Consider the following 19,452-nt stretch of genomic DNA (forward strand, 5'->3'; position numbering starts at 1 on the left):
TTTCAGAAGCATAGTCTCAAGCTGATCTCCCTGTTCCGGCTAATGTTTCTGCTCACTCTGTTCGTAAGGTAGGCCCATCATGGGCAGCACAACGTGGTGCTTCAGCAGAACAGATATGTAAGGTAGCCACATGGTCTTCCATTAATATATTCATTAGACATTATGCCATGGATACCTTTGCATCTCATGATGCTGAATTCAGGCGAAGGATTCTCCTGTCCGATTAGGAGCGTCCCCACCACTAAATTGCTTTGGGAAATCCCAATGTTATACTGTGGATAACCTGTGGACCCTGCCGGAGAAATATACGTTATGGTAAGAACTTACCGTTGATAACGGTATTTCTCCTAAGTCCACAGGGATCCCACCCTGACGCACATGATTTGGGGAACCTTTTACTCACTAACCTCTTCCTTCTTGTACGGAAGGATGTGTATGTGTTCTTCTCGCCTGATTAGGGCTATCTATGATGCTCCTGCCTTGAGCTTTGGAATACAACTGATTTGCCTGAGCCAGGGGGCATGGATATATGGACGGGCCCGTTGCATGCTGGGAGGCCGAAAAGCATTGACCGATTGGTGCAAATCCGCTGTCGCTTCATCATATCCCAATGTTATCCTGTGGAACCTGTGGACTTAGGAGAAATACCATTATCAACGGTAAGTTCTTACCATAACGTATATTTTTGATCCCCAACTCTTGAATTACACATATTTAACTCCTTCAACTGCCTACTAGATTCATATCCCTAAAGTGTTATTCATTTTGACATGTGTAAATAATGGGTGCACAACGGTTAGTATTCAATTGTTCTGTAGATGGGCACGAGCGCTCCAGGCGCCCATTACTTATCATGCTTGTTGCACCAAATGTAGCGAGTTTAGATGTGTAAAGCAGCCAAACTCATGCAACGTATTGGGCGCTCTGCAGAAATCTCCCTTTAGATAGGAGCCTGGGGCGCCCATAAAACAATAAATTCCCTCCTTGATACAGTATAGCACTTTGTTATATTATTTATATACAGATATGTGTTTAAGTGTCTAGTCGATCAATTTGTTAGATTTTCTGAATTATGACAAGAATTTATAGATGGCTACATATTTTTACAACTTATTTAATAAAAATAATTGCAACATTTGACTAAAATTTAAATATCATATACTCATTACAGTTGTCTGATGAACATTGAATACAATAATGTGGTCAGTTCCCTAGTCAGTTAAATAGCTGTGACAATGGTACATTTTTGGAGGCATTCAAATTTTATAGATGTCTTTTTTATTTCGTATGAGTTTGGAAGAAGTACTCCTCTACCGATGCCTTAGTGATTAGGATCTCATGATGATTGATTTCCTATAAAATAGAGGGGCATATTCACTGCTATTTCATACTGTGTTGGTAACTTTTATGCTTTTTCCTTTGTTACAGCTCATTGGTAGTTTGTGCTGCTGTAATGTGCGTTCTGCTTTATCAACCTGTTTAGTGTGCAGTTATATTCATTGCACGCAGCTATGCTCCCTGAATTGACACAACATATATTTTGCTGTCCATAATGTGAGCATATTAGGAAGTAGATTTGTTACTTTGAAATAGTGGGAGCTGTAGCGAATTGGGTATAGCTCCCACATTTATATCTAGTGGCTGCACCATTGATGTAAGGAGAGGCACACACTGCTACATCACCCAGGTTGTTACACTATAGTGTTATAATGGACAGAAAGAAACACCCTAAAGGAGCCACCTCACCTACAACCTACCTGGCAGCAGTCCGGAATACACAATTTTTTTCCCCAGATTATCTGGAGCACTATGTCTCATGGATTGTCCAATAAATAAATGGACATTCACATTCACTCTGCCATCTTCCCATATTGTGAGCACTGGACACAAATAATCCTTCTGTTTATCACTGAATAAATGGTAGCCATGTTGTGTGTGTGTGTGGTGTATTTAAAAATATTTACTGCATATTACTAATGAAATTATAAGGCGTCTGTTTCTCACAACGAAGTCGTTACCTAGAAATGTTATCTGTCAATTAAAAAGCCTACTTTTAAGCAATAATTTGTTTCTGTCATTTCATGCTGACCTTATCCACGCAGTGGAAGAATCTATAAATACAGCGAGAATGTGCGTCAGCACATGATAATAGAATTGTGTTCAGCAGCAATGTTTGCTGTCTTTGCTTTGTAACATTAATACATCTTTAGTTGGTGAGCCAATGCACTGCGAGCGCTGACTCACTGTTCGCTCTGCCTGTCAGATACTGTTAAATCCTCTGTCATATTCCAGCTGCTGAAAGGAACTGGTCAGTCTTGGAAGCACTGGCTACATATTAACAAAGAAACTTCATTTTTGTCAGAAAAACAAACAAAAAACTTTTGAAATTTAATGTATGGTAACAAAATCTATCGGTAAGAAATGCTTTTAATAATCAACAGTATTTTGTTTCTATAGAGCTGTATTTCCAGATTGTTGGCTATCATTACGGTACTGCTGTGTCCTGTTTCTGTGTTTTGTATACAGTTTAAGGTTTGCCTAATTAGGTCAGCGTGTCAGACTCTGCTGTCCCTTCTCTTACTGCTTTGAGGTAGTTTTTTTTTTTTTTTTGTTACAGGAAAAACTAACTAGTTAACATGAATGGCATTTTTGTATTTATTGAACATCTTTTAATCATCAAATGCCATGTTTTTACTCATTGCATTTATTTTTGTAAATGTTTTTACATTATTTTTCCGTAAGATTGTTTTTCATATAGTTATCATACTATTTTTTTCTATTTCAGATGCCAGTCGCACTGTTGTTTTTGTGGTTCTCTAATAAAAGTTTGACTGCATCATGCCCTACAAAACTGCTGGTCTGAGATTTTTTTTTAAGCTCTTTTCAGATTTTTGTCTGTAATTAACTTTTTTTTTTCTTTTTTTTTTCTGCAGATGAGGCAGATGGCCATCAGCTGTATGGAGTAAAATATTTTTGGCATGACACTGTAAGGAAAGCTGCAAAGTTCCCGTCGGTCTCAGCCAGACTCTCTTTGTCAAAATGATTGGGAAACTAAAGCAAAACTTGCTATTGGCCTGTCTTGTAATAAGCTCAGTAACTGTATTCTACTTGGGACATCATGCAATGGAGTGCCATCATCGAATAGAAGAACGCAGTCAGCCTGTCAAAATGGAAATTCCCAAAGCGACATTAAGAACTGAGCATAATGCGAATGCTAGCTATACATATAACAAGGACATGCCGTTAATATTTATTGGAGGAGTTCCACGGAGTGGAACTACACTCATGCGTGCTATGCTTGATGCCCACCCAGATATTCGATGTGGAGAAGAAACCAGGGTGATACCTCGGATTTTGGCTGTTAAACAAATGTGGGCACGATCGAGCAAGGAAAAAATTCGTCTAGATGAAGCTGGTGTGACTGATGAAGTGCTAGACTCGGCCATGCAGGCTTTTCTACTGGAAATAATAGTAAAGCATGGAGAGCCTGCGCCTTACCTGTGTAACAAAGATCCATTTGCTTTAAAATCCTTGTCATACTTAGCCAAAATATTTCCAAATGCCAAATTTGTACTGATGGTGAGAGATGGACGTGCTTCGGTGCACTCAATGATTTCTAGAAAAGTTACAATTGCTGGCTTTGATCTGAACAGCTATAGAGATTGCTTAACAAAGTGGAATCGTGCCATCGAAACCATGTATAACCAGTGCATAGAAGTGGGCTTTGATACGTGTATGTTGGTACATTACGAACAGCTAGTTTTACATCCAGAACGCTGGATGAAAACATTGTTGAAATTCCTCCAGATTCCTTGGAATGATGCTGTATTGCACCATGAAGAGATGATCGGTAAAGCTGGAGGTGTATCCTTGTCAAAGTAAGCATTATCTCTAGAAAATGTATAGGTTTTGATTAACAGCTGAGACTAGTTACAAATATTAGCATTTATGTTATGGGTTTTTATTTTTAAACTCAGGCAGAATTAGTATTTCCTACCAAATGTGTAAACGCTTATAGAATGTTTGTATAGCAAACCCCTACGGATAAGATAGGGATTAGATTTGCCAAATAAAACCCCAGTGGTCCCGAACTCAATCCTCAAGGCACCCTAACAGTCCAGGTTTTAAGGCTATACACTTTAAAGTGTAGGTAGCTTAACTAGCACTTCAGTCAATTTGATTAGCACAGATGGTTCAAAGTATGGATATTCTTAAAACCTGGACTGCTAGGGTGCCTTGAGGACAGAGGTTGTAACAGACCAGTGGTAATTAAACTCTATCCTCAGGACCCCAAACAAGTCATGTTTTCCAGGTCACTTAGCACGTTCTCAGATGTATTCATTACTCACTGAAACATTTTTAAAGATCCACAGGTGTAGTTATTTCTTTCACCTGTGATTCCATGAGGGGATCTGGAAAACATGCACTGTTTAGGGTCCTGAGGACTGAGCTTAAGAACCCATGTAATAGACTAAGGCAGTACTTTTACCCACATATTACCATATCAAACTAAAAACTCCAATCAAACTACCCTGCTGCTTCCCTTTATTGTAGAGAATTATGATGCTTTATACCCTTTTTCATATCATTATCATTAGCTTGTATAGCCTATTTGTGCATTTAAAATGGTGGAAGATGATTCATTTGTTAATTCCATGTAATAGAGTAGGTGCAGGAAGTTATTTACTGTAGAGTACTGACCACCTTGTGTTAACTAGTCCCCCACTAAATAATCTTATTGAGCGGAGTATTGGCAAGAATGGTCCCAGAATCTAAGCTCACTGTGAACGATTATATTTTGGCCCATCATCTAGGGTTGTGTAAAGAAATAAGACTAGTGGACAATACTTCATAGTTGTTATACATTGAAATCATGTGGTTGTTCCCAGGCATTGGCGTTTCTATCATTGGTGTAATGTGTATGGTGCACACGGGCCCCTTGGTCCAGGAGGGGGGGGGGGGGGGATACTTACCTTTCCGGAGTCCCACGATGGATGCTGCAGCAAAAATCACACCCATGGCGGACCTGTGCATACGCAATAGACTCCGGCACAATGCCGTGGAGAGAAGGGGGGCCCACCCGGAGTCTGCACCCTCCTCTCTTAAAACCCCCCTGTTATTCAGAAGGTTTGGAACTTGGGGATCTATTTTGTCATTTTCTTTACCTTTTCCCTTTGTGCCATGTGCAGTGAGTGCTGGCCAATGGTATTTGTGTTTCCTCTGCTCACAGCTGCCACTGCCACCAATTATGGGTGACATGCCGTCACTACCCCTGGCCAGTCCACTCTCCCATCTACCTTGACCACACATACTTAAACTGGATAGACACTGAGCGATATGTTGTCTGATCCGGCAGATTGGACCGACATATCGCTGACAACGGCGCATATTGGACAGCGTGGGTGCCCGTGGTTGCTAATAACGTCTGGTTTGTTGTACTGCACATCAAACCTGACGATATCGCTAGCCTTCAGTAGTATGTTAACATAATTGTTCCATCCCTCATTCACATCGTTCCAGTGTGTATGGGTAATCTGGGCTTAAGTGTGTACCCAGCTTAACCCACCCAAACAAGCATGACTGGAAAAAACGGCAAGCAAAATGTCCAATTTTTTTTTTTTTTGCCACAGAGGGGTCGATTCTATTCGGCAACTTAAGAATAGCGCCGGGAATTAGCTCCCGACGCTATTCAATTCAGCTGCTAGTGACCCGCAATTGTCGGGAATTCTTCTCTCATCCCCGGGGGATGAGAGAAGAAACCCGACAAAAGTGCTGCCTCGCGGCCGGCGCGAGGCTGATTCTGTCGGGAATCAGCATTGCCGCGGGTAGTTAAGTCGGAGAATGCCCGTTCTCCCGACAAAACTACCTGTTAAGTCGGCGAGATCGGGACATCGCCGACTTAACTGGAGCTGAATTGAATAGCGTCCGGAGCTAATTCCCGGCGCTATTCTTAAGTTGCCGAATAGAATCGACCCCAGAGATACATAGAAACATAGTATTTGACGGCAGATAAAAACCACTTGGCCCATCTAGTCTGCCCCTTTTTTTTTTTTTTTTTTAGGCAATCTCAACCCTTTTTGAACCTTAATTCTTTGTAAGGATACTCATATGCCTATCCTAAGCATGTTTAAATTGCTCTACAGTCTTAGTGGTATATTCAATTACGGTCAGATCCATTCCGACATACATTTGTCGGAATGATCCGACAACCCCTATTCAATCTCCTCTCAATTCGACTTTTAAAAAGTTGGGGGGGGGGGGAGCTGCGGGGAGACCTCACTTGCTGGAGCCGGGTGGACGCTGCCGTGAGCGGCGCGGCTTTGAGACATCCTGCTGCAGCGCTGTACTGTAGCGCTTCTCTCTCCTGTCTGCCCGCGGCTGTCCCCCGTCTCTCCCTTAAAAAGTCGAAAACTGCCGTCTTTTTGACAGACGGCAGCTTTCGACTTCAATTGCATATACCCCTTAGCCTCTACCATGTCCCGTCACCTCCTACAGTGTGTGCAATCACACTCAGAGGAGAGAGTGGGCGCAAACATTCTGTGACTCACAGCGACAAGAATCACAGTAGCCGTGCTGCAGAAGTAAAAATGTAGGAACACCTCATGCAATACCACAAACTACGAACACTGAAATAGCAGCCTTTAAGCTGGGGCAGCTGAAACTTGAAAACTGCTTCTCATAGCATCTCCACACTTGCATTGAACCTCCAACTGGCTACAAACAATACTAAGTAGCTCAGTACTGCACCAGGCGACCCTACACAGAGCTGTTTGAAACGGGTGGTATTCAGTATGCCTGCGCCGGAATCCCGACACCCGGCATACCGACAACTATTCTCCCTCTTGGGGGTCCACAAGCCCCCCCCGGAAGGAGAATAAATAGCGTGGCGCGTCACTGTGCCCGCAGTGTGGCAAGCGCAGCAAGCCCGCAAGGGGCTCATTTGCATTCGGTCGGGATGCTAGCGCCGGTATGCTGGTCTCGGGGATCCCGGCCGCCGGCATACCATACTACACCCGTTTGAACCCCTTTCCCCATGCTGAGTAGCACATGTAACCCAGCAGTACTGTGCAGTTGGTCTCTGCACTGGCCATTTACACACATTCTAAATATTCAACCACCTATGGTGGCATCTAGACTTCTGAAGAGGTACATAGGTTATTATATTATTTTCCTTTATAGGAAATACTTTTTTTTTTTTTTTTTTATAGTGCATTTATAAATCTTTGTCCCTCCACCACAGAATATACTGTAGTAAATAACAAGCTTGCATTCTTTATAAGCAAGGTTATTCTTAAGGTGGGTACACACTGATAGATATATCTGCCGATCAATTGTTCGGCAGATATATTTATGGACGGTTCGGGCAGTGTGTTGAGCATACACACTGCCCGATCCGTCGGGGACTCACGTCATGAACTGGGCGGGTGTGTACACACGCCCAAATAGAATTTTGGTACACACTCACAGTAGCGCGCCGTATAGTAACAATACAATAAATGATATAAATAATAAGTTCTCCTGTGATTCTAGAGAGGCTTCACTTCTCAAGAGGTCTAGTGTTGATGAGGTATTTTCCAGCCGTCTCCGTCAGTTCAATTCGTGGGAGAAAAGAAGGGGGGGACAAGAAAGAAAAGAACCTCAGTTCCTATATCATACACATTTGGATGTGAAAATATAAAAGGATGAATCCTCAATCTTCCTCCTTATGGGTGGTGTATGTTTCTTAAAGTTCTTATGGGGTCACCCTTGTGACAAAACAGTCAATTGTGTGCTCACAATGTTCTTACACAGAGCATAGGAGAAAATTCTTATAAAGGTTTCTTTTCCCGTCACAGTTAACCGTACAGAAAATGGGGGAATGCTCACATGTGTGCTTACATCAGATGGAGTATGGATAAACACATCAAGGTTTCTTTTATCGATCCTCCCTGATTCCTTCAGATAATTCCTCGTGACTTCCCCAGTGGGGCCACAGAAAGTAAAACAGAAGGAAGTGGTTAATAAAAGGATTTCTTAAAAAGGTATTCACCTGTTAAGGGTACCCTTAGTTAACAGGGTGGTGATGCAAAGGTAGGTATGTATGGGACCACCCATATAGTGACATCGGATAGAAAAAGGCAGCTTACATGGGGGCTTACATGTAAACAAATATTGAATCACACATAAAGGTATCTTTCTTTAAAGGTTCAAATCTCACATGGGATAATCTGAAATGCTCACTTTAACCGCTTACATCAACGGAGATGGTTCAAGCTCATAAAGGTTTCTTTTCCCAGTACCAGATGGGTTCAGATAGTACCATAAAAAATGTTCTGGAATCCACGTGATAAAAACAGTTCTTTACATTTATTCCAGAAAAAATAAAAAGTACAAATAACACAATAAAAGTACGAAGGACCTCTGGGTTTAGATGCCAGATGGAATTGCTGGCCAAAGGGGAGAAAAAAAGTTCCCGGGTTTCTCACCACTACTGGTCAGCAGGGTATCAGTCCCAAAGGTCAATCCTGGTATCCTTTTAGCTCCTCACCAACGCGTTTCGACCTGATGTGTGGTCTTTTTCAAGGTGTATGAGGAGGAGACTAAAAAGGCTTCCTTAAATACCCTAAGTCCATTAGGTCATTTCCTGTGTGGGTGGAGTTAGTAATTACTATTCTAATAAGCATGTATAGATATAACTAGAAATAATGTATACAGATTGATAGCTTTAAAATAGTGCCTCCCTTATCAGCAAGAATATAAAACTAATTACAGTATACCACTTTGTAATGATTGTAGTACGTAATTTTGCGTTCCACGGGCCGTGGAACGCACGCACTTCCGGCGGATATAGGATGGAAGTCCGCCGGAACCGGAAGTATTAAGTATTACTAACCTTGTAATGTGGTTTCTAATTAGCCCCAGCTGATATATTTAAAATCCTTTTATTAACCACTTCCTTCTGTTTTACTTTCTGTGGCCCCACTGGGGAAGTCACGAGGAATTATCTGAAGGAATCAGGGAGGATCGATAAAAGAAACCTTGATGTGTTTATCCATACTCCATCTGATGTAAGCACACATGTGAGCATTCCCCCATTTTCTGTACGGTTAACTGTGACGGGAAAAGAAACCTTTATAAGAATTTTCTCCTATGCTCTGTGTAAGAACATTGTGAGCACACAATTGACTGTTTTGTCACAAGGGTGACCCCATAAGAACTTTAAGAAACATACACCACCCATAAGGAGGAAGATTGAGGATTCATCCTTTTATATTTTCACATCCAAATGTGTATGATATAGGAACTGAGGTTCTTTTCTTTCTTGTCCCCCCCTTCTTTTCTCCCACGAATTGAACTGACGGAGACGGCTGGAAAATACCTCATCAACACTAGACCTCTTGAGAAGTGAAGCCTCTCTAGAATCACAGGAGAACTTATTATTTATATCATTTATTGTATTGTTACTATACGGCGCGCTACTGTGAGTGTGTACCAAAATTCTATTTGTACGTGTAACCTTTGGAGTGTATTTGGTGATATACTCCTGTCCACACTAACTATAGCTGCACCTAGAGCGCAGGGATTTTCACCAAACTCCACTTCTTTCTAGTGTACACACGCCCATCCAGTTCAGCTGTCAGTCACCGCCGGCTGCCGCAGCATGTGTACGGGCGGTCGGCCGACCACCCGTACCCACACAGCAACGCGCCAATATATCGGCTGTGCTGCGGGTCCGACACGATATGTCTGTGAATGACTGAGTTCACAGACATATCGGGCGTACACACTGGTCGACGGACCCACGATATATCGGCCGTTCAAGAGAACGCCCGATATATCGGCCAGTGTGTACCCACCTTTACTCTAATAGAAGCGTTAAATGTATCTACCAGTAGTTTAGGGAGATGGTTGGAGAGAGAGAGAGAGAGATTGCGATAGAGGGTTAGAGAGCAAGAGAGAGACTGGATAAGAGAAGGGAAGAGGGGGAAAGAAAGGAAACAAAATCTGGACACCATAGCTAGCGACCAGGTGAGTGACTGATCGTTTTTTAAATCTGAAACACTGGGACTGTACTGACTTGGTATCATGCAGATGTAAAACGTACAGAGAGATTTAGAGATCGGAGAGTTGTTTAATATAAAGCTTTCCAGCATTTGTTGGCTACATGCAAAAGCAGCCAGTATTTACTCTGCATGCAAAAAAAACCCCAAAACACAATATTTGTATTTACTGTACTAATTTATAAGTCATTGCCACATGGGCATGTATAGGCTATCTACCCATGTTAACTGTCAGGGAGCCTACCGAAAGTTAACTGGCAACAACTCTATTACTATGCTAGTGCCAGACCACCTCCCACCCCAATACATTGGGCAATGGGTATTTTCACTCAGGCAAAATCATGATGGATTGTATAACCTCACAATCTGGTCTATTTGAGACAATTCCTGGAGTATATTGCTTAGGCACCGTACTGTAGAACCAGGTTTTCTTTTACTCTTTCTTCCCGCAGTGCAACAGTCCTGTTAAAGTGTCACCTTGCTGGTGAGAACCAAGACGGTGGGATGCCCTGCTGGTGACTGCCTATGGTCTGTGCGGGTATGAAATGTGGCTATCTTTCCTGGATCCTCTGCTGACTTTGATTATAAAGTCTTCAGATAACATACATACACATTTAAAAAACAAAAACAAAAAACAAAACAAAGATATTATCAGAAGAGATGATGTTTTCTAAAGTAAAAAAGACAACCAAACAGCGAGTTTCCTTTGATGGTGAGCAAGTGTTTAAAGTTTATTTATTCTGTGTTGAGATTCTACAGTATATATACTCATCAAGAGCCATTTACAAGCTGTAAAATATCCGGACCTGCAAAGCTGCTTGGTCTGCGAAGTACGTCTGTTTGTCTGCCAAGCACATTTCAGGGCTCACACCTATTTCACAGGCTATCAGAAGCATCCCTGTAACCAGAGCATTGTTTTGTGGTTTGAGGAACTCTTTGGAAAACACACAATGTGGAAGTTGTATATACATCCCACCATAACCTAGACACTTTTGGATCACACTCCTTATTATGCAAACTGTTCTCTTCTAAAATACTTCTCTTTTATGACTTAAAATAGTAATAGAATTGTTGTTATTGTATGTATATTTGAAACTTTTTATTACATTTATTAAAGTGTACTTGGCAGTGCATCCCTGCAGAAGTGTACCTGGTGAGATCGCATCCTTCTGTAAAGCTTGGCAATACAATGCACAGTTTGCAAGAAGATCTCACCTATCGTAATGAGAGTCTGAGCACTGCAGTGATAAAAGCCTTGCTTTCATACACTGAATGATGGATGGGCATGATGCAGAGTTTACTGCATAAAATCGGCAGAAAGCCAGTCAGAACAATCAAACTTGTTTGATCAAATCAAATGAACGTTTTACTGCTGTTTTCAGCATTAAACGATGTTGTGTATCTTCTGGATCTGAACGATAATTGTTCAGTATATGAACTTGCTTTAATGCCATCTAGTTGTAAACCCCTGTGCATCTGATCGTGTTTATGCCAGATATTTAAAAGGGTAATCCTTTTACTAGCCATTTCTTGCCAGTAAAAGCATTGCCCTTTTAAATATCAGGCTTAAACACAATCAGAAGTGCCAGGTTTTAGAGCCAGGCGATTTGTAAACAAATGTAAAAAAAGAACAAACTGGGCGCTTCCTGGCAATACAGCCCAGATTGCTGCCCCACTCCAAACAGGGTTGCTAAGCCTGGGTAACCATGTGCAGGTACAAGAAAAACGGGGAGAGGAGTGATGGCGCAAAAATAAGATTTTAAACCTACCGGTAAATCTTTTTCTACTAGTCTGTAGAGGATGCCGGGGACTCCGTAAGGACCATGGGGGTATAGACGGGCTCCGCAGGAGACATGGGCACTATAAAGAACTTTTAGTATGGGTGTGCACTGGCTCCTCCCTCTATGCCCCTCCTCCAGACCTCAGTTAGAGAACTGTGCCCAGAGGAGATGGACAATATAAGGAAAGGATTTTGTTAATCTAAGGGCAAGATTCATACCAGCCCACACCAATCATACCATATAACCTGGAATATACGCAACCAGTTAACAGTATGAACAAAAAACAGTATCAGTCAAAGACCGATTCCAACTGTAACATAACCCTTATGTAAGCAACAACTATATACAAGTCTTGCAGATTTAGTCCGCACTGGGACGGGCGCCCAGCATCCTCTACGGACTAGGAGAAAAAGATTTACCGGTAGGTTTAAAATCTTATTTTCTCTTACGTCATAGAGGATGCTGGGGACTCCCTAAGGACCATGGGGTTTATACCAAAGCTCAAAACCGGGCGGGAGAGTGCGGATGACTCTGCAGCACCGACTGAGCAAACGCAAGGTCCTCATCAGCCAGGGTATCAAACTTGTAGAATTTTGCAAAAGTGTTTGAACCCGACCAAGTAGCTCATGGGTCTTCATCCTGTGGCCCTCCAGCTGCTGTGAAACTACACATCCCAGCATGCCCTGCCACAGTTTTGCTATTAAGGTATGCTAAAACTGAGGCAGGGCATGCTGGGATGTGTAGTTCCACAGCAGCTGGAGGGTCGCAGGTTGAAGACCCATGAAGTAGCTGCTCGGCAAAGCTGTAATGCCGAGACGCCTCGGGCGGCCGCCCAACAAGAGCCCACCTTCCTAGTGGAATGGGCCTTTACCGAATTTGGTAACGGCAATCCAGCCGTAGAATGAACCTGCTGAATTGAGTTACAGATCCAGCGAGCAATAGTCTGCTTAGAAGCAGGAGCGCCAACCTTGTTGGCTGCATACAGGACAAACAGCGCCTCTGTTTTCCTAACCCTAGCCGTCCTGGCTACATAAATATTTAAGGCCCTGACTACATCCAGGGACTTGGAATCCTCCAAGTCCCCCGTAGCCACAGGCACCACAATAGGTTGGTTCATGCGACAAGACGAAACCACCCTAGGTAGAAATTGAGGACGAGTACTCTATTCCGCTCTATCCACCTGGAAAATCAGATAGGGGCTCTTGTGAGACAAAGCCGCCAATTCGGACACCCGCCTTGCAGATGCCAAGGCCAATAACATGACCACTTTCCAAGTGAGAAATTTCAATTCAGCTGTTTGAAAAGGCTCAAACCATTGCGATTTAAGGAACTGTAACACTACGTTAAGGTCCCATGGTGCCAACGGGGGCACAAAAGGAGGCTGGATGTGTAGCACTCCCCTTACAAAAGTTTGGACTTCTGGGAGAGAAGCCAATTCCTTCTGGAAGAATATAGACAGGGCCGAAATCTGTACCTTAATGTAGCCTAACTTTAGGCCCATATCCACTCCTGTCTGTAGAAAGTGGAGAAAACGGCCCAAGTGGAAACCTTCCGTAGGAGCATTCCTGGCTTCACACCAAGATACAAACTTTCTCCAGATACGGTGATAATGTTTCGCCATCACTTCCTTCCTAGCCTTTATCAGAGTAGGGATGACTTCTTCCGGAATACCCTTCTCCGCTTGGATTCGGTGTTCAACCGCCATGCCATCAAACGTAACCACGGTAAGTCTTGGAACACGCAGGGCCCCTGCTGCAACAGGTCCTCTCTGAGAGGAAGAGGCCACGGATCTTCTGTGGGCATCCCCTGAAGATCTGAATACCAGGCCCTTCGAGGCCAATCTGGAACAATGAGTATAGTCTGCACTCTTGTTAGTCTTATGATTCTCAATATTTTTGAGATGAGAGGCTGATGAGGGAACACATAGACCGACTGAAACACCCATGGTGTCACCAGGGCGTCCACCGCTACTGCCTGAGGGTCCCTTGACCTGGCGCAATACCTCCAAAGCTTCTTGTTGAGGCGTGATGCCATCATGTCTATTTGAGGAAGCTCCCAACGACTTGTTATCTCTGCAAAGACTTCTTGATGAAGTCCCCACTCTCCTGGATGGAGATAGTGTCTGCTGAGGAAGACTGCTTCCCAGTTGTCCACTCCCGGAATGAATATCGCTGACAGAGCGCTTACGTGATTTTCTGCCCACCGCAGAATCCTGGTGGCTTCCGCCATTGCCACTCTGCTCTTTGTACCGCCTTGGCGGTTTACATGAGCCACAGCTGTGACGTTGTCTGATTGAATCAGAACCGGTAGGTCGCAAAGAAGATTCTCCGCTTGTCGTAGGCCGTTGTAAACGGCCCTTAATTCCAGTATGTAGATGTGTAGGCAAGCCTCCTGGCTTGACCACCGTCCCTGAAAATTCCTTCCTTGTGTGACTGCTCCCCATCCTCGGAGGCTCGCGTCCGTGATCACCAGGACCCAGTCCTGAATGCCGAACCTGCGACCTTCTAGAAGATGAGCACTCTGCAGCCACCACAGGAGAGACACCCTGGCCCTGGGGGACAGGGTTATCTTCTGATGTATTGGAAGGTGAGACCCGGACCACTTGTCCAGAAGGTCCCACTGAAAAGTCCTCGCCTGAAACCTGCCGAAGGGGATGACCTCGTAGGTCGCCACCATTTTCTCCAGTACTCGAGTGCATTGATGGACTGACACTCTTTTTTGTTTTAACAGGTCTCTGACCCTGTTCTGGAGTTCCTGGGCTTTTTCCATTGGGAGAAAAATCCTCTTCTGTTCTGTGTCCAGAATCATGCCTAAGAAAGACAGCCGAGTTGTTGAAACCAACTGTGACTTTGGTAGATTTAGAATCCAGCCATGTTGCTGCAGCACTCTGTTCCTTTGATCTTGCTTTTATCAGGAGATCGTCCAAGTACGGTATAATTGTGACTCCTTGCCTGCGCAGGAGTACCATCACTTCCGCCATTACCTTGGTGAAAACCCTTGGGGCCGTGGAAAGCCCAAACGGCAACATCTGAAATTGGAAATGACAGGCCTGTACAGCGAATCTCAGGTACGCTTGATGAAGGGGATAATGGGGACATGAAGGTATGCATCCTTTATGTCTAGTGACACCATAAAATCCCCCCCCTTCCAGGCTGTAGATCACTGCCCTGAGCTATTCCATCTTGAACTTGAACCTTTTTAAGTACAGGTTCAGGGATTTTAAGTTGAGAATGGGTCTGACCGAGCCATCCGGTTTCGGTTGCCCCAAATAGGGTTGAATAGTACCCTTATCCCTGTTGCATTAAGGGAACCCTAATAATCACTTGCTGTAGACACAGCTTTCGAATTGCAGCCCACACTATCTCCCTCTCTGGGGGATACGCTGGTAAAGCCGATTTGAAGAATCGACGGGGAGGCACGTCTTTGAATTCCAGCTTGTAACCTTGGGACACAATTACCATCGCCCAAGGATCCACATCCGACTGAACCCAGACGTGGCTGAAGAGTCGAAGACATGCCCCCACCGGAGCGGACTCCCTCGGTGGAGCCCCAGCGTCATGCGGTGGATTTAGTAGAAGCCGGGGAGGACTTCTGTTCCTGGGAACTGGCCGTAGCAGGCATTCTTTTTCCCTCTACCCTTACCTCTGGCGAGGAAGGAAGAGCCCCGACCTCTTCTGGACTTATGCGACAGAGAGGACTGCATCTGATACTGCAGCGTTTTCTTTTGCTGTGGGGGAACATAAGGCAAAATAAGGTAGATTTACCTGCGGTAGCTGTTGAAACCAGGTACGCAAGACCTTCCCCAATTAAAAGCTCACCCTTTGTAAGGCAAAATTTCCATATGCCTCTTTGAGTCGGCATCCCTATCTAGGGTATCAATATCAGCTGACAAGGTATCTGTCCAAGCTGCTACCGCACTACAAACCCAAGCCGATGCTATTGCCGGTCTGAGCAAAGCCCCCATATGTGTATAAATTGATTTTAAGGTAGTTTCATGCCTGCGATCCGCAGGACCTTTTAGTGTCGCCGTGTCCGGGGACGGTAGGGCCACTTTTTTGGACAAGCGTGTTAAGGCCTTGTCGACCGTGGGTGATGATTCCCACCGTAACATGTCCTTTGAGGGGAAAGGATACGCCCTAATAATTCTTTTGGGAATCTGCAGTTTTTTTGTCTGGAGTTTCCCAAGCTTTTTCAAATAATGCGTTCAGCTCATAAGATGGGGGAAACGTTACCTCAGGTTTCTTTACCTTAAACCTGTGTACCCTCGTGTCAGGGACAGAGGAGTCATCTGTGATATGCAAAACATCTTTTATTGCAATAATCAAATAATGAATACTTTTTGCCACCCTTGGGTGTAACCTTGCATCATCATAGTCGACACTGAAGTCAGAATACGTGTCGGTATCAGTGTCTACTATTTGGGACAGGGGACGTTTTTGAAACCCTGAAGGACCCTGTGACAGAGTCAAATCCTTGGACCCTGCTTTGTTCAATCTCTTATGTAATAAATTAACATTTGCATTTAAAACATTCCACCTGTCCAATCAATCAGGTGTCGGCGTTGCCGACGGAGACACCACAATCATCTGCTCCACCTCCTCCTTAGATGAGCCTTCCGTTTCAGACATGCCGACACACACGTACCGACACAACCCCACACACACAGGGATATTTATATGGAGACAGATCCCCAATAAGGCCCTTTGGAGAGACAGAGAGAGAGTATGCCAGCACACACCCAGCGCCACTGACACCGGAAATAGAATTCCCAGATAAAACAGCGCTTTTATATAATTATATATATAATCACATTATATACACTCACTGCTGCTAATAAGTGCCCCCCCCTCCCCCCCCTCTGTTTTGCCCTTTGTCTTCAGCAGGGAAGAGTTCGGGGAGCCAGCTCCATGCTGTGGAGAAAATGTCTCTTTCCGTGCTAAGGGACCAAGCTAACCTTACCTCAGTGAAGATCTGAAGTCTTCTGCTGCCTTGAAGTCTTCTTTTCTTCTTATACTCACCCCCGGCTTCTATCTTCCGGCTCTGCGAGGAGGACGGCGGCGCGGCTCTGGGACGAACGGCAGGGTGAGACCTGCGTTCCGACTCCCTCTGGAGCTAATGGTGTCCAGTAGCCTAAGAAGCAGAGCCTATCACTTAAGTAGGTCTGCTTCTCTCTCCTCAGTCCCACGATGCAGGGAGCCTGTTGCCAGCAGTGCTCCCTGAAAATAAAAAACCTAACAAAATTCTTTATCAGAGAAACTCAGGAGAGCTCCCCTGTAATGCACCCAATCTCCTCTGGGCACAAGATCTAACTGGGGTCTGGAGGAGGGGCATAGAGGGAGGAGCCAGTGCACACCCATACTAAAAGTTCTTTATAGTGCCCATGTCTCCTGCGGAGCCCGTCTATACCCCCATGGTCCTTACGGAGTCCCCAGCATCCTCTAGGACGTAAGAGAAAAGGAGTTGTATACCTAAAATTATTCATATTTATTAAATGAACACATACATCAATAATCAAACAATCTGTTCATTGGATAAATTAAATAAAACACTTATAGATATGTCCCCAGGAAACCAATATATTAAACACCTACAATGAAAACACATTGAATGTCTCTCCAAAATTATCCAGGACAGATGATCAATATAAATGAATTGGATTAACTGGTACCAAATGTGACACGGCTGCTCCAGATACTTCGTAGTGAAATATACTTTGTTACCATTTTACAGATACTCGACCACTGGTGCACACAGAATTGGATCAGTACCTACTGCCTGCATGTATTTAAGCCGACACCAGATAACCTTAAGAACTGTTATTGCTGCAAATGATGTCACAAGCAGTCTTTTTTTAATGTAGGTTTGTAGCTTGCACTGCCATGTATCCAGCCATACGGATGTTCCTGTTGTGGGTGCGGCTCTTTTACCAATATGACGCTAGGGTCTTGTACTGCGGTGCATATGACCTATTTGCAGTGCAGTCATGTGGTGCTATAGGAGCACCCGATGGTGGATGCCGTGTTGTATTACTGTGAGATGAAACTGCTGTCGACGTGACACAGAAGGAATTATTGGTGGCCATATCGCTATATGTCACTGGTGACCGTGAGACCATGTGGACGACCAGTGGTAGACGTGGCAAGGCATTGAAGAAGGCAGAAGCCACCGTATAGTAGGCAATGCTGGAGTTTCTAATGGCTGTGTAATGGTATAATTCGGTCCCGGGACACTTGGATCAAAGCCAACTGCAAAGAGCCGTTTCTTCAGAGGGAATGATGTAAATAAACGTCCTAGTCTGTTAGAGAGCAATTCAATTGTTGCTTCGAATGGGGGTGCTCAATACTTTTTAAGCCCCCCAAAATCATCGGGTTTAGTCTCACAAATCGTCTATGCCTGACTAAAATAGTGTCCTCAACTTGAAAAGTCTAATTTGGGCACCCAAACAGGACAACTTTTGTACATTTCTGCTCGCCATCTCAGGATGCTGCAAGCACAATTGTCTTCATCGGTGGTGATCGCGCCCAAACAGCAGAACAATTGAATTGCAGTCAGGCGTCATCTAGTGCCGAAGCCTAAAAACTATTGAATCGTCCCATTAGACGTACTTTAAATTTAGACCCATTTGTGGGGAGGAAAAGGCTGTGTCATCTTGCAAAGCAGAGTATACCAGTGTAAAGCTCCTGTTCACCTCTGATCATGTTTAAATAATCTGTTCTTGTTAAATGAAATCTAACAAGGAGTGCCTAATCTGCATGCATTCTGCTCCCCTCCTATGTGCGAGTATAGATTTTTGCACCTTATGCAAATATTTGTGCTTAACTGGAAAAGTAGTTGCACCTAACATTAATAAAGAGCATTAGTGGGATGGATTTAGATTTTTATTTTTTTTACATATTTTTATTTTTTGCTTTCTATGTATATATGACTGCTTTTTAAATTTTTTCCTGCTACGTCATTTTTTAACTAGAAAATTTCCAGAACAATTGGGAGTCAATTAAATTCTGCGCGGATTAAAAAGCGCCATGAATTGGCTTCCGGTACTATTCAATTCAGTGCGCTGTTATGTCGGAGAAGGTTGGTTCTTGCGAATTAAACAGGGTGTCCGCGAGAATCGCCATTCTCCGACTTAAGTGCCCAGCGCAATGCTGTTCCCGCTGCGCTAAGGGCAGAAAACAGCGTGACACCAGCACTTTTATTGGACTTCTGCTTGTACCCTCAGAGTGGTGCAAGAAGAATTCTTCTTGTCGGGCTTCACATTGCGCTGAATTGAATAGCACTGGGAGTTAATTCCTGGCGCTATTCATTCGTGCTGATTTTAATTGACCCCTTAGATGGCACAATGTTATCAAATCCAGTGTTAACAGCAGTATACGCTAAAGTTTCAGTACAAGTACCAATAAAAATACACTTAATCATACTTTTTCCCAAGAAAAGGACCACTCGCAGTTACAGCGTAAATGAGAGAAGCCTTGGGAAGTGCACACTGAAGTTGTTGAGCCTGTGTTTCTGTGAAAAAAGTTGCAGTTCATGCAGCTGGTTAGAATTGTTAACAAGCCACATAATGGTTGTGTGACCCCACAGGCCAATAGGAAGCACCAAGCTTGCTTGATTTTAGCCAGTGATTGGTCCTC

General features: G+C 43.8%; 1 protein-coding gene across 6 annotated transcripts in view; it reads left to right on the forward strand.

The window, feature by feature from the left end:
• Positions 1–19,452, forward strand: part of TPST1 (tyrosylprotein sulfotransferase 1) — a 248,922-nt gene that overhangs the window by 82,085 nt on the left and 147,385 nt on the right. For all 6 annotated transcript variants that reach the window (XM_063953848.1, XM_063953847.1, XM_063953856.1 and 3 more), the window contains exon 2: positions 2,934–3,878. In XM_063953848.1, coding sequence (XP_063809918.1) covers positions 3,040–3,878 — 839 coding nt within the window. In that variant the 5' untranslated portion in view covers positions 2,934–3,039. The remainder of the gene's footprint in view (positions 1–2,933; positions 3,879–19,452) is intronic.

This window comes from Pseudophryne corroboree, chromosome 2 (genome assembly GCF_028390025.1).
Source record: "Pseudophryne corroboree isolate aPseCor3 chromosome 2, aPseCor3.hap2, whole genome shotgun sequence".
NCBI lineage: Eukaryota > Metazoa > Chordata > Amphibia > Anura > Myobatrachidae > Pseudophryne > Pseudophryne corroboree.